At 39.9% G+C, this 14,288-nt stretch overlaps 2 protein-coding genes across 2 annotated transcripts in view; one reads left to right on the top strand and one right to left on the bottom strand.

Annotated features, from left to right (window-relative positions):
- erap1b (endoplasmic reticulum aminopeptidase 1b) overlaps positions 1–14,288 on the bottom strand; it is a 184,136-nt gene that overhangs the window by 83,909 nt on the left and 85,939 nt on the right. The window lies entirely within an intron of this gene.
- Positions 611–5,504, top strand: LOC132974427 (zinc finger protein 37-like). Its single transcript, XM_061038495.1, has 3 exons — positions 611–874; positions 1,835–3,251; positions 3,321–5,504. The coding sequence occupies exons 1-3, from the start codon at positions 703–705 to the stop codon at positions 4,261–4,263; spliced, it is 2,532 nt and encodes an 843-aa protein (XP_060894478.1). The 5' UTR covers positions 611–702; the 3' UTR covers positions 4,264–5,504.

Below are 14,288 nucleotides of genomic sequence, written 5' to 3' on the forward strand. Positions count from 1 at the left end.
GTGAATAATAAACCAATGAGCTGAGAATTTAGTTGGATAAAGCTCCAGTTTGCAAACTGAAAGCTGCTAAAACAATCACATTTATTTTCCCCGACCGTTCTCTTCAGTACGTTCAGTACACGAATCACTCACTGACTGACTGACTGAGAGGAAGAGAGTGACTCGGAGGCGGAGCTCTCGTTCAGTTCGTTCGCTGAACGGGAGCTCCGCTCTTCCTCTCAGTACGTTCAGTGATTCATGTCAGAGCTCTCGTTTAGTACGTTCACTGAACGAACTGAACAAGAGCTCCGCCTCCGAGTCACTCTCTTCCTCTCAGTACGTTCAGTGAAGGAACCACTGACTGAACGTGAACGAGCGAGACTGCGAGTCACCAGCCTCAGTCTCACACACACACACTGTACTGACTGAGGAGAGGAGGGCGGGCGGGCTTCGAGCGACTCTTACGGTCTAGAGAGAGAGACACGAGACGGGAGAGAGGAGAGCGCAACTGAAGTTGAGAAATGAACGACTCTTTTCAGTAAGTGATTCAGTTCAGTTCGTTCACTCAGATGATTCGTTCGTTTTGAACGAATCGTTCACGAACTGCACATCACTACAGCATAGGCGGACGAAAACGGTAAACAGACCGCGAGTCAAGCTATCACAAATAGCCAGGCTATACGAAGTTTTAGCAAGAGAGAGGGAATCACTCTTAATGCGACAATGTCCTCGGTCCAAAGTATGAGACAGTTCGTCTGTGATCGACTAACGGCGGCTGCTCAAGAGATACTGGGAGCCTTTGAAAAGAACACAGAAACGTACGAGGCGGAAATCGCTCGTCAACGCAGACTTTTGGAGTCAATCTTAACCCCTGAGATAAAGTTACATCGGGCAGGTTGGTACATTCAAAAGGTTTTTTTTTTTTTTTTACATGTCAGTTTTGTGTAAGACCACGCTATTTGGCGTTGCATTATTATTACACGATGAGCTGTGTAATTTAGCAACTTTACAGTCAGACCAGTGAGGCAGGTTTGAGGGATTCATGGTATCGATCATAGACTGTGTCGATAGATGATCGTATCATGGCACTATAAGCGAGCGGGATGTTTAAATCTCATTATCTACAGTTAAATGTGCTAACTTGTTGCTTGAATGTTTACAGTCGACACCCCATCGCATGCGGAAGTAGGCCATGTGCTGTACTTTGGCCCTGACTCTATTGGGCATGAACACACGTGACTTCTCCCTGATAAAGATAAACTTAAAGATACATTTGTGCATTACAGCAGCTCCAGAAAACAGGGGACGGGAATATAATTATTAAAAATAAAAATAGAAGTTAAAAATCAAATCAAACATATTTACATCAGTTAAATAAAAAAATACAATAATGGAAAATTACACAGTAACTACACTGGAAAGAGTTATTGTTATTAAAAAAAACACACACAGTGTGTAGCATTATTGAAATGAGTCATGAGGTGGTGATGCTGTGAAAGAGTCTGAATAAACAGTCTGAATAAACAGTCTGACTGCAGGTGGGATGAACGACCTGCGGTAGGGCTCTGTCTTGCAACTGGTTGAATAGAAAGGTGTAAGGATGTATAAATGTGCGTTGACTCAAGCATGGTGTTTTGCTTACACGTTTGAGGTACCTTTACATTGATTTAGCATTTCCAATTTATGCATCTTTATACTAAGTTATAATCCACTATATCCAAGCCAAATACTATCCTCTCTTTGTCAATTTGAAATACATTTAAGTATGTTTTGTTATTGTATTGTATGTATATCAAAACTGGTTATGGTTAATTAAGGCTTATACCTTGTTGTTGTGTTCTTCTCCTCCCTTTAGAGCTCACACAGATATGTGTCAATAAGGAGGAGGTGGTTCACCTAAGCCAGCAGGAACTCTGGAATGATGAGACAAACTCCGGTTCAGAGCCATCCGATCCTCCACAGGTGAAAGAGGAACGCGAGGAAATGCGCGTCACTCCGCAAAAAAAGCAGCTTGTGCAGCACAGGGAGGGTGACGCCCCTAACTCCACCCCGGCCTGTGAGGAAAGCGTCCACAGGAAACACTCTCAGCCGTCGGACCCCAACCAAAGCGCAGCAAATAAAGAGCCACAATGCAGTGTCTCAAACAAAGACGTGACTTCTGAATCTGTCGGGGACAGTTCTACTGTTTCTGCTCCGACCAGTGACCAGCAGCTCCTGTCTCACAACTCTAGAGAAGCCGGGGTCCAAGCTCATGTAACTTGTATCCCTGAATGTGTAACAACAGTTATACACATTGAGTCAACATCAAACAAAAGCAGAAATGAGGGACACACGACATCCGCTGCAAGTGTGGAACCAACACTCAACTGTAGAGATAATCATACGTCCACAACATCAGCTCAAGGCACAGAGCTAGGCGATGAAAACCCAACTTTAAAAAGAAATGACGAGAAAACGCCAAAGAAAGAGGAAGAAGTGCTGAGTACTGAGCTGGCACCAAATATAAAACTCAGTAGTGAGAATCAAACATCAGCTGCATGTACTGAAACAACACAGCATAAGAAATGTAACAATGGGAACACAACATCACACGGAGAGTCTGAGCCAGCACAAAATAAGGCCACATCATCAGCCGATGGAAGTACAACATTGACAGTAAGTTCTGAGCTTACATTGGATGAGAGCCATAATGTTGAGGACCCAACTTCAAGTAAAAGTACTGAAACAATATCGAAGAAGAAATGTGCCGAAGAGACCACGACATCAAATGACAGTTCTGAGGTAATGCCAGCCAATAAAAGCAACAAAAGGACCACAGCAACAGCTAAAAGTAGTGAACAAACAACGATTAAGAAAGGCACTGAGAAGACATCGACAACAAGTGAAGGAACCGAAAGCAAACTGAACGGGGAAAGGAATGCTGAGAAAGGAATATTACAAAGAAAGAGTAAGCCAATACTAAAGGAGAAAATCTCCAATGGGAGAAAAATGTCAAGTGAAACATTAAAGAAGAAGAGTAACGATGAGAAGACAAGCACAACACCAGCACCTACGAAGAGACGCAATAGTGTGAAAACGTCTTCTGTTGAAAGTGTTGAGCCAACATCAGCCAAAAGAACAAAACAAAGCCAAAATAAGAAAAGCAGCGATGGAAAAAGAACTTCAACAAGGACTAAGACTGCACAAAGCAAGAAACCGAATGATGGGAGCACGACGTCAAGCGCGAGTAAAGAGTCAACAGGAAATAAGAAAGCTAACAATGCAGCAACAACGTCTCCGAAATCAACCCCACCAGAGACAACGGCTCCGAAATCAAAGGCATCAACCCCACCAGAGACGAGGTCTACGAAATCAAAGGCATCAACCCCACCAGAGACAACGGCTCCGAAATCAAAGGCATCAACCCCACCAGAGACAACGGCTCCGAAATCAAAGGCATCAACCCCACCGGAGACACCGTCTACGAAATCAAAGGCATCAACCCCGGACGAGACACAGGACGATGGGATCGCAACATCGAGTAAAAGCGCTGACCCACCACCGAAGGAGAAGGACACAAACTCATCTGATAGTGTCGACAACGATGATAATCCTTTCAAGTGTGACCGGTGTGGTAAAGTGATGAGTAATTTCAAAAACTACAAATTCCACATGAAGTCACACACAGTGGCGAAGACGTACAAATGCGACATTTGCGGGACAATGTTCAGGGAGAGTTGGGATTTAAATAAACACACAGTGATCCACACTGTTGATAAGCCTTTCAATTGCGACGTCTGTGGAAAAGGATTCAACCGGCAATACAACCTCGATCTGCATATTCGGGTACACACCGGGGAAAAACCGTACAGCTGCAATGTCTGCGACAGAACCTTCACCTCGGGCGTGAGTTTGAAGAAACACATCAGGGTTCACACCGGTGAGAAGCCGTACAGCTGCGACGACTGCGGAAAGCGGTTCGCAAGCGTTTCGTCCTTCAAGAACCACCTGCGCGTGCACACGGGAGAGAAGCCCTTCAAGTGCTCCGTTTGCAAGAGAGAGTTCGCTACAAGGACCACTTTGACGAGGCACATCAGGATTCACACAGGGGAAAAGCCGTACAAGTGCAGCGTGTGTGACAAGGCGTTTGGTCATAAAACGGACATGAAAGTGCACATGAAAACACACACTGGGGAGAAGCGTTACAAATGCAAGACTTGTGGAGAACAATTCACCACATGGTTAAAACACAGCAGACACAGAGACTTCCACAGAAGCGAGGAACAAGGCTCCTCATGCACTTAAGTGTAAATTCAAAACATAACCCTTTGTGTTTGCTGTAAGAACTAGAGTTGTCACAAGACGCACATTTTAAACTTAAACGTTATACAAGTTAAAAATTGGAGCCTGAGCGGTTAATCGGCCAGCCAATAATATCGGCCGATATTAGCCTATCGAGTGACTATCTGTACCGGCTAATTTTATCGCAGATATGCGTTGATATTTGTAAATTTATTAATCCAGTCAAATAGCATTTCAGTTGAATATTGTTGTATTAAACTAGAATTTCTCTTTCTGGCTGTCACCAGAAAAGTGTACTGTATGGATACAACATTATCACTCTCCAGAGTGTCAAGTGGTGATGCACGTACATGCACAGTGACTTTCTAGTTGTGTTTGATAACTGCATTTGAGGGATCAACACGTTAATGTGTATATCTATCTCTATGGCTTGAAGATCGATCTAAGAAAGATATCGGCCAGTGTATCGGTATCGGATGATTTTTCTCCCTAATTTCGGCCCCAAAAACTCCATATTGGTCGGGCCCTATTAAAAATCAAGCAATAACGTTAACCTGTTCTGATACCACGGCAACAAAAATACAATTCTCGTGAGCCTGTTAAGTCCTCCTCACTACTAAAGGTTTAGGGCTGAGAAGCTCTGTGAATAACTTTCATTTTTTACCAGGATCAAGTCTTATCTTAAAGGGGACATTTTAAGAAAATGTCTGTTGATTGTATTGGACACAGCACATAATGAAATGTGTTTAAGTGTCTTCTGACCTTAGTATTATTGATAAACTTTTAGGTTCATGGTGGGTGTACATTGTTTGTTTTACAAAATCAAGTAATGACCTTGATCGTGGGCTTTCATGTTTTTCACTTCCCTGGATTAAGGCAAATTGCCTATAGGCAGATATAATTGAGTTTCCTGTTTTTTTCAAGTCTTAACACGACCTTATCTGAGGCTCTTGAACGCAATACTGTATATTACAATAGTACCTTCACGATTAAGGGTTTTAGACAAAAAGTTGACGTCGGATGAATGTATTTCTCTTTTAGTGTCTTAAACGGTTCGATGAAAAGCCTGTTAAAAATTGCAAAGCAGTTAGCGCTGTCTTCTTGTTGTCTCTTTGGGCAATCTTTTTAATGGTATTGTCTTGGATTTTAATTTGTATAATAAGTTATAAGTCAGTGAAAAGGTTTTTTAAAGAGATTTGTCAAAAGCTTTATTTCTGGACAAGTGTGGTTCTGATTTTTATGTTTTAGAAAAATCTACATGGTAAGAAAAACTCTGATACAGGGTATCTACTTAACCCTATCTGTTATCTCCACATTTTACTGATTCATTTTAAATACACAGAAGTGCTGACATAACTAAAATTATTTCTGTATTTTATTGAGCTTAATTAGCCTAAAGAGGAAAGGAGTGCCTTTTGTGTCTAAATACCTTCAGGACTTTTTTTTTCTTTTTTCTTTAAATGGAGTGGTTTTAACATCGATGCTTGTCATTATCTTCCTTATTCATTAAAAACAGCTTTAGTTGAGATTTTGAAACTGTTAATCATATCAGTGGACTTCTGCTGTTCAGTTTACAGAATTTCACTCTGGGATTAATAAAGTGTTTCTGATTCTGATAAGGAGTTTGTATGCAGATTATTTGAACATGAGGAGAAAAAGTGTAATTATACATGTCATACCTAAGGGCCGTAAAGTACTTAGAATACAAGAAAATATAAAGCACAAACATTCTTGTGCAGGTGGACATAAGTCCTCAGCTGTGGTGCTTGTATGATGAAGATCATGAAGAGAGACCCGCAGGAAGGAGTTAAAGATTAAGAGACAGTCATTCTCAAAAAGCAGAGTTGAAAACACATCAGGATCAGTGCTGCATTAATGAAGCGTCTATAGAGAAAGGTTTAAGCATCTCAACACACACGATTTTATAATATCTCCCGATAAGCTGTTCACAAAAGAGGGAACTGCCCTTGACATTAATACGATCATTGAACAGTTCTTACATTATTAGATAATCTTTAATAGTGTGCTCGTCATTGGCCTCCATTCTACATGTCACCTGACGTTGGGCCTCGGAGGTTTGCTCACAAGGAAGCACTTTCTGTTTGAAACACAAGATCTTTCAAAACGTAATAAATATGACTCTGTTCTTTGTGGATCGTGCAGTTCATTCTTCTCTGTACCTTCTTTTTTTGTGATGGTTTGGTTGCAAGCAAAAGGAAATGTTGGCTGTATCCTCCTCACATTGAAACTGACAAACAATTGTTTTGTGATTCTGAAATTAAAAAAAAAGAAGGTCTGAAGCAAGTGAAGCACTGATTTAAGTTGTATAGGCTTGACAGTTATCAAATGGTCACAGACTCACAGACAGACTATGATGCTGAATGTATGTCATCAGAGGCAGATATGTTGTTGTGCCCAAAAGTCAGCTGCTGTCTGAGTCGTAACAGGATTGTCAAACACTCTGCAAGTTGAACATGCCATAAAATGAAACATCATTGACTCAATTATGGATCTCTTCTGCCCTCATGTGGTGCTTTATTTAGTTGCACGTTTAGATTTTGTTCACCTTTGAGGAGGTGATATTGTATTGTATATGGTTGTGTTTTAAACATGCAGTTCATATTTAGAATGCCAAATTATGCTTTTTGGTGCTGCAAGCCAACACTGTGTGGTGTTTTCAAAAGTGTTTAATTGTTCATGTCATGTCATGTCATGTCATGTCGCACAGGACTATCTTTTGGCAGACACTGTCTTGCGGCTTTTGTGTATTATGTAGCGTTATGCAGCTGATGATTTGTTTTAAAATCTACCTTCTTACCGTTTAAGGTGTTTTACAATACAATACTTTAATGTCCCCCAGGAGAAAATTTGCTCTCACAGCTTTGTACACATGAAGAAAACGTATAACAGCGGGTAGAAAACACACAGCAAAGAAGGGGCCAGTCAGCGCGGAAGTTCGTCGAGGGCTTCAATCGCTGAGGGTGACGAAGCTCTTTTTGAAGCGTGCCCTCTTCCAGGTCAGGGTTCTGTATCTCCGACCTGATGGCAGACAAGAAAAGAGTGGATTGAGTGGGAGAGAGGGGTCCAGGGCAATGGTGGGTGCTCTGTGAGTCAGTGCTCTGGAGTTGAGTTGTTAGAGGTTTTGGGTAGGTATATAGGCCTATGATTTTGTGATACGGGTGAGTATATTTTTGTTGTTTTACTCTTTAATGTAGTTTCTTCGATAAAGTTTTGCAAAAAACGAATACATCTTTCTTTTTAAAAATAACTCATGCTGATAATCAGCCTCGTGCTGTTACAGAGAAACATCCTAGCAGCCTTTCATCAGTTGTTACCTCATTCTGTCTTTGAAAGATTATAGTTTTACAGGTTATTCCTGCACTACTTTTTTTTACGCTTTAATTTACTATTTTGATTTCTACATCTTCTCATGGCTTTCCAAGAAAAAAAATTGTTGTTTTCATACATAGACATCATTTTAAATCAGATAAATAAGGCTGGGACAAATAGTGTTCCTTTCCAGATATTACATTTCAGTCCATTACAGGTCACCAGGTTATAAGTCTAACAGGTGTTTTAGTTGCCAAGGATGATTTCTACCCATCAAAGCCATTAAAGCTGCCACCCCACACACATAACGTGTTGTGTGACAGTAAAAAATACAAAATAAATTAATGATTAATAAAGTGTGTTTTAATTGGGCACTTTGTCTACCGAGAGTTCGCCAAAATCTTATTACTAAGAAGATGTATGTGTAGAAACAGCAGCAAACTAAAGGTCAGCATCAGCTGTGTATCTGCACACACCCCCCCACCCGTTCTCTTTAATGTTTTTCTTAAAGAAGAGATGCTTCATCCACCTGTTTATTATAATTATTATTATAATATATCCTTCAGACCACCTACGTACATCTGTATACTGTACATTTATCAGTACTGCAGTGATTAATCAGTGTGGTTCCAGAGCTGCAGAGGGAGGGTCCAGTGCTTTTTGGGGCCATTAGCTGATCACAGGTTAGTAAATAAATCATCTACACCATGTTTGCCCAGCTGGTTGCAGCCACAAGCGCCTCCATACCTGTAATCATTTTTACTTTGCAAAGTGTAATTTTGTGATTTATGGATTAAGTAGCATAACAGTTAAACTACATGAAAATGCATTATTTACACTGTACAATTGGGCATAATTTATCGACCAAAAATCCTGAATGATCTTTTTATTCTCCAAACCCAAAGGTTTGAGCATCTTCCCAGATTGAACTCCACTGAACAAGAGATACCAGGAAGTGTAACACGTGATCCTCGGAGCTCGAATTTCCCGGGTTTAGTTAGTTGGGAAGTGTTGTCTTTAGGAACTTAAGGCCGTAATTTAGAAACAACACAGCTTCTTTACCGATAATAGGGAGTGTTTTATTGGTCAGAACTAACCAAATTTATAATAATATGCGTAAAGGCACAAATATATTACAACTTATAAAAGCCAAAAACTATTTATAACAAGTTTCTTGCCTTCAAACATTTACCTTCGTCCGCCATTTTTATCGTTAGGCTATATATAACAAATATGCAGTCTATTTTATTCAATCATAAAACAACACGAATGTAGTCTGACACCCACACAGTCTTTGAGAACAGCACAAGGAGGAGCAGCAGCTTGTTAGCCCATCAAATCATTAGCATGTCAACAGTTATTTATGAAATAATTTGTCAATAAATAATGTATTTACTTCATGTTTTTTTTCTGCTAGGTTTCCTGGCTATTGCATCACAAATTGCTCTACAAGAAGATAAGCATCCTCACCTGAATCACTTCTCCAAGGTAACAGCTCTTTGGTGTTAACCGTGGGTGCAACATGTCATTTGTAAGCAAATATATTGGCTCTGTTCAGGAAGTTTTTGTTGGCTTTTGAGGCTGTTGGCTGTGCATTTGTTAATGTTATTTTTTTTGCTCCTGCTAGCTGCTTTTTTAATGGTGAATTTCATTTCTTGGGGCAGAGATTGTTTTGGATGTTACTCTTTCGACTGTAGCCTTCTATGCCTTCAGGCTATGTTATTATTAAATGGCCCAAATGCTGGTGAATCCATGATGAAGTTTGTAGGAGGCTGAATAAGAATATCTGTAATAGTTTTATGGATGTCCAGGCTTGGTGCGTGACATGTTTGCTGAGACAGTGGTTGGAGGCTAACCACTGTCTCACAGCAAACCTGGTTGTCAACAGTCTTTTTGGATCTCTTAATTAGATTTTGAATGACAGGTCTATTATTTTCTTCTTGCACACAATTCTTCTTATTTCCCTGTATTTTAGATACAGGCTTCTACAGCTGTGTTAATTACACACTGGTTGGGCTGACAGTTAACTGTGTTTTAAGTCTTTAGTATTGTCATCTAAGCATTCGAAAATAGTTCAACTTGAAGCAATGGGATTATGTGCCTGCTATGGCTGTGTGGTTCCCGTATTTTTCATTTTCTAAAAATGCTATATAAGACTTTTGTATAACAGTGCATTGATTGCTTCATATAATGGTTTCATGAGAGTTTAAGTGCACATGTTGGTAGATATTGGCTGCCTCAAGGATTTATTTTGGCCTGTGGATTCAGCATACAGTTAAAGTTGTCGTCTACTATGCTGTGGTATCATTGCTCATCGGCACGCTGTGATACAACACTGCTGCAAGCTTTTGATGCGAATATAGAATTTCATCAACAACACCTGCCATCTCTGTGTATACCATTACCTTTAGGCTGTTTATTATCTTTTAAATATTGCTATGCTGAGATTGTTTGCCTGTGGGAAGTAGGGAGTAAGGGAAATAAGATCTTTCTGCACATACTCTGTATGTGTGTACATGAGTTGGCATACTGAACTATAATGATAAGTGTAAATATAGTAAAGCTAAATGAAGTTAACCTCATACTTTAAGACAAAGTTTGGAAATCTGAGAGCAGCAAGCCATCATTACTGGTTTGACATCTTTGCTTTTTTAGGCAAATCATCTAAACAAAGGGGTGTTTTTCATAACGCACCTATGTTGTTCATATGAAGAAGATATACTTTATTAATCCCCAAGGGGAATTTTGTTTTTTTTTACTCTTGTTCTTCTAAACACATAGGCCAAAATACACACACATGCACAAACAGAAGTCTATGGGCATGTCATTCACTATTAAAGAGATGTACGAACGAGGGGCTGCGTATGAAAAATAGATATGAAAGAGCGCTTGATCAGTTGGGGGTCTTAATGCCTTATTCAAGGGCACCTCAGCTTTGTGTAGGACGTGGACTGCCACCTCTCTAGCTACAAGCCCATTGACTATCTGGTTCCAGTCCCAAGTCCCTAAAGACTGAGCTACTGTCGCCAGATTACTGGTCATAATTTGTAACAAAGAATAGATGTTTTGGTTTAGATACAATTCAGCAGGATTTTCTGTAACTGAGATGTTTTTAAACCAAGCAGCTACTTTACATTTTCTTGCTGAACTTTTGTTTTTTGAAGCAAATAACATTAGAAATGATCACTGGAAACTGGGTTTTGAAGCACTGAAGTTTGTTCTGGTTTTACTCAACAAAGTCACACATTGCTTGGCTTTCTTCTGTCAACTCTGTCAGCCATTCTCTCTCTCTCTCTCTCACAAACACACACACACACACACACACACACACACACACACACACACACACACACACACACACACACACACACACACACACACACACACAAATAGCAGATCTAGCCTCGTAAAAGTAGCCCATTTCGATGTGAATTTCCTTTCTATATCATACTTTCCAACAAGGTTTAAAATGGACACATAAAAAGATTAAAAGGATTCTGTGTATTTAACCAAATTACATAAAGGCTTAAATGGATTTGCAATGAAACCCTGAGCTCAAAACCCCTGTCTGTGAAATCCATCATGATTTTCACAAGCTTTCTCAGGCGATTAGCAGGGGCTGGAGCGTCGGCGTGCCCTGCAAATCGAAACCATATTCATTCTGGCCGGTACGCTGATGTGCTTGCAGAAAGTGTCTCAGTCGCTAACCCTGTGATTTATAAACGTTTACCTCACCACAGTTGCCAAATCAAAGGCCTGGGAAAAAGAAACAAATTAACAGAAAGGTATTTAGCTTTTCTAAGAGACCTTATTTTGAAAACCGCGGTATTCATAAAGCCACAGTGCATAATTATGTTTTTATAGCTGTATAAACTATAATGTAACCTTGTAATTTCATGGTTACAAACTTAGCAATTGGGAGACCCTAGTTTTTCTTTGGCTTTGTTTGTTTGTATTTTTGTGTGAGAAGTTATGTATGTTTTTTTAAGCCGAGCCCTCATTTTCCCAGGATGCGGGATTTTTGTCGTTAACATTTGTGTCTAAAAGCGCATGAATGCGAAAGACAGGTGTGCAGCGGATGTTGGTAGGAGGTCCGTCAGCCCATAATCCTCAAATTATTCTTCACACACTGTATAATATTCTGAACTGCTGCTATAAAAGTGTGCCAAAGCAAAATGTTTCACTCTTAACAAGTCTTATAATTACGAGCCTTATATAGGGACAAAATGTGCTCAACTCTAACATGAGTTACAGGCAACATTTCTACAACAATACGATTATTTTCACATGAGTCATTATTCTATGTCTGCATGCTCGGGATGGGAAGCTGAAATCTTATGATTTGTATTTAAGGTGTAGGGAATCTGATCAATTCTTATATTGGTCACAGACTAAGAAAGTGAAATGAACAATGAAAACCAAGAGGAGAAACTGGCCATATGATAAGATTGGAAAGATGTAAACAGATTTAGCCCCCCTGCCCACACACACATTTTATTACCCATTAGCTACCGCTCCTACGCATAGCAACTTTAGCAGTCATCTACCTAATTTAACTCTTGGCTTGGAAGGGGGTTGGTACCTGGGGGAAGGTTTTATAAGATTTGATAGGAAAGGTGCAAATGTCTTAATGTGTTCCCATATCATATGTTAAAAAAACGTTCCATGCTGCTGCAACCAGCGATGTTTGACGAGAGGATCAACAAATAAGTCCCCCACCACCCATTAACTGGTCAAAATAAAATGGCCAATAGTATCAGAAGTAAAAACAAAGTGCATTTCAGTGTGGAACAACATCCAAAACAATGAAAACCAAAAATCAATACATTTAAAGATAACAGCGTAATATGAAGATTATTTTTGACATAGATTGTAGGTAGATATGTTCTTCCTGCCCTGCCTGATGGTATCTCAATTGTAATTGTTACACACTCTATACCTGCCATTAATCAATACCTGTGCATGTCCAGCAGAGGGCGCCAGTTCACTAACTTATTGGGTTGACCCTGCTTCACTTGAACCGTTTTCCTCCTCCACTAGATAAGAGGTGGTCATGGAATAAGTTTGTTGACAGGATCAAGTTATGAATCCACATGAGTATGGGAAAGAAAACACAAGCTGATTAATTGTTTTACAAAATACAGGTAGCCAAAAAAAAGGTTAAACCAGTATATTTAATTATTTTATAATTCAACGGACTTAGCTAGAAAGTGCACCGTTGGATTAAAAAGTAGTGACTTTGGTGTTTATATCGGCCTGTATCAGTTTCCTGGCTTAGTTGTCACCAGCAGATAGTGTTAAAACAGCTGTGAAGAAGCAGAGGTGAGCCAGAGAGCTCGTAAATCTTCTTCATCTCACAATAGTGTTGGCTCACTGACCCAGTGACAGCACTTCAAAGAGAACCCCTGTCTTTAAATGAACTTGTTGCCTTTACTGATACAGGTTTAGCTTGGCCAGCTGTTTCAACTGTGAGCGTGTGAGCGTGTGTGTGTGTGCGCGTGTGTTTGTGTGTCGGGGGTTTAGTCTTGAGTTTGACATCAGTGGCCCACCAACCGAGAGGAATGACTTTCTTCTGGATAAAGTTAATGTTTAATTTGCTGTAATTCTCATCCTTATAGAGGCCTGCTCACGTAGTAGGATTTTTAATATCTTTCAAAAGACACCACTTTGAACATTGGGAAATTGGAAATGTTGATTTATATTAACATATTTAATTCACTGGTGATGAAGATCTATTCAAAGTATTCTATCGTAATTGCCAGAGTGACTGTTCATGAAAAGATTTTTATGGATCGTAAGAGAGCTAATTAAAACAGTCAGAATCATGTCAGCATTTGTTGTAGTGTGACTGACTTTATCTCAGCAGGTTGAGCTGCAATTTTGAAGAACATTTAATTGAAACTGAGCATAGTAAGCAAAAAGTAACATTTTGAGGAATACAACATTTCTTTCTTGCTTGAATCTGAAAGTTGTTGGACGGAAACAAGGAGTATAATATGTTTTATTGTAAAAGCTCTGAAGAGCATATCAGGAAATGTGAGGATAGGAGAGCATTTTTACGCCTACTGAGTCACTCATGGAAAAGCACAGAACACTAATGTCTGTATGAAACTGGGTGCTGCGTGAGGTCTGGCATCTTACAAAAGATAGTGCTTGACAACTGAAAATATTTTCTTTTGTTTTAAAACATGCAGGAGTTTGGTTTAACCTGAAAATCTAAGTTGAGTCACTCTTTAAATGAATGTTTGTCTGAGTTTGTGGGGGAAGAAGGAATTCACTCAAAAAGATCAGAGGACATTATCAAGAAGATAATGGATAAATAAAATGGGACGCCTTTTGGTTTGAAGCCTGTCTGAAAATGGACGTCTTGCTTGAAAAAGTGTACAGTCTGACTTCCTCTTGTTGTGAAAGCAATCCAGACTGGTCATATGTTTGGGGGCCTGCAGGGTTTGGAGCATTCCTGAAACAGCAGAGTCCATCCAATACCTTCTTGGTATTTCTCTTTCTTTATGAGATCTGTCTGTGTGATAACTTGTGTGATCTCTGCTTTTCCATCCGTCTTTCTCGCACCCAATCTTATCTCACCCCTCTCCTCCCTTTTGTCCACTTTCCTTCCCTCTCCCTCCCTCTCTCTCTCTCTCTCTCTCTCTCTCTCTTTCCCATCTCTCGTGTTGGTTGTCTTTCCGTGTCAGAGACTA

This window comes from Labrus mixtus, chromosome 5 (assembly GCF_963584025.1).
Source record: "Labrus mixtus chromosome 5, fLabMix1.1, whole genome shotgun sequence".
NCBI classification, from domain to species: Eukaryota; Metazoa; Chordata; class Actinopteri; order Labriformes; family Labridae; genus Labrus; species Labrus mixtus.

Excerpts from the sequence above, each read along its gene's own strand:
- LOC132974427 (XM_061038495.1), top strand. The coding sequence starts at position 703 with ATGTCCTCGGTCCAAAGTATGAGACAGTTCGTCTGTGATCGACTAACG. Across the intron at positions 875-1,834 it reads GATAAAGTTACATCGGGCAG|AGCTCACACAGATATGTGTC; the intron begins GTTGGTACATTC and ends TCCTCCCTTTAG. Across the intron at positions 3,252-3,320 it reads GCTAACAATGCAGCAACAAC|GTCTACGAAATCAAAGGCAT; the intron begins GTCTCCGAAATC and ends ACCAGAGACGAG.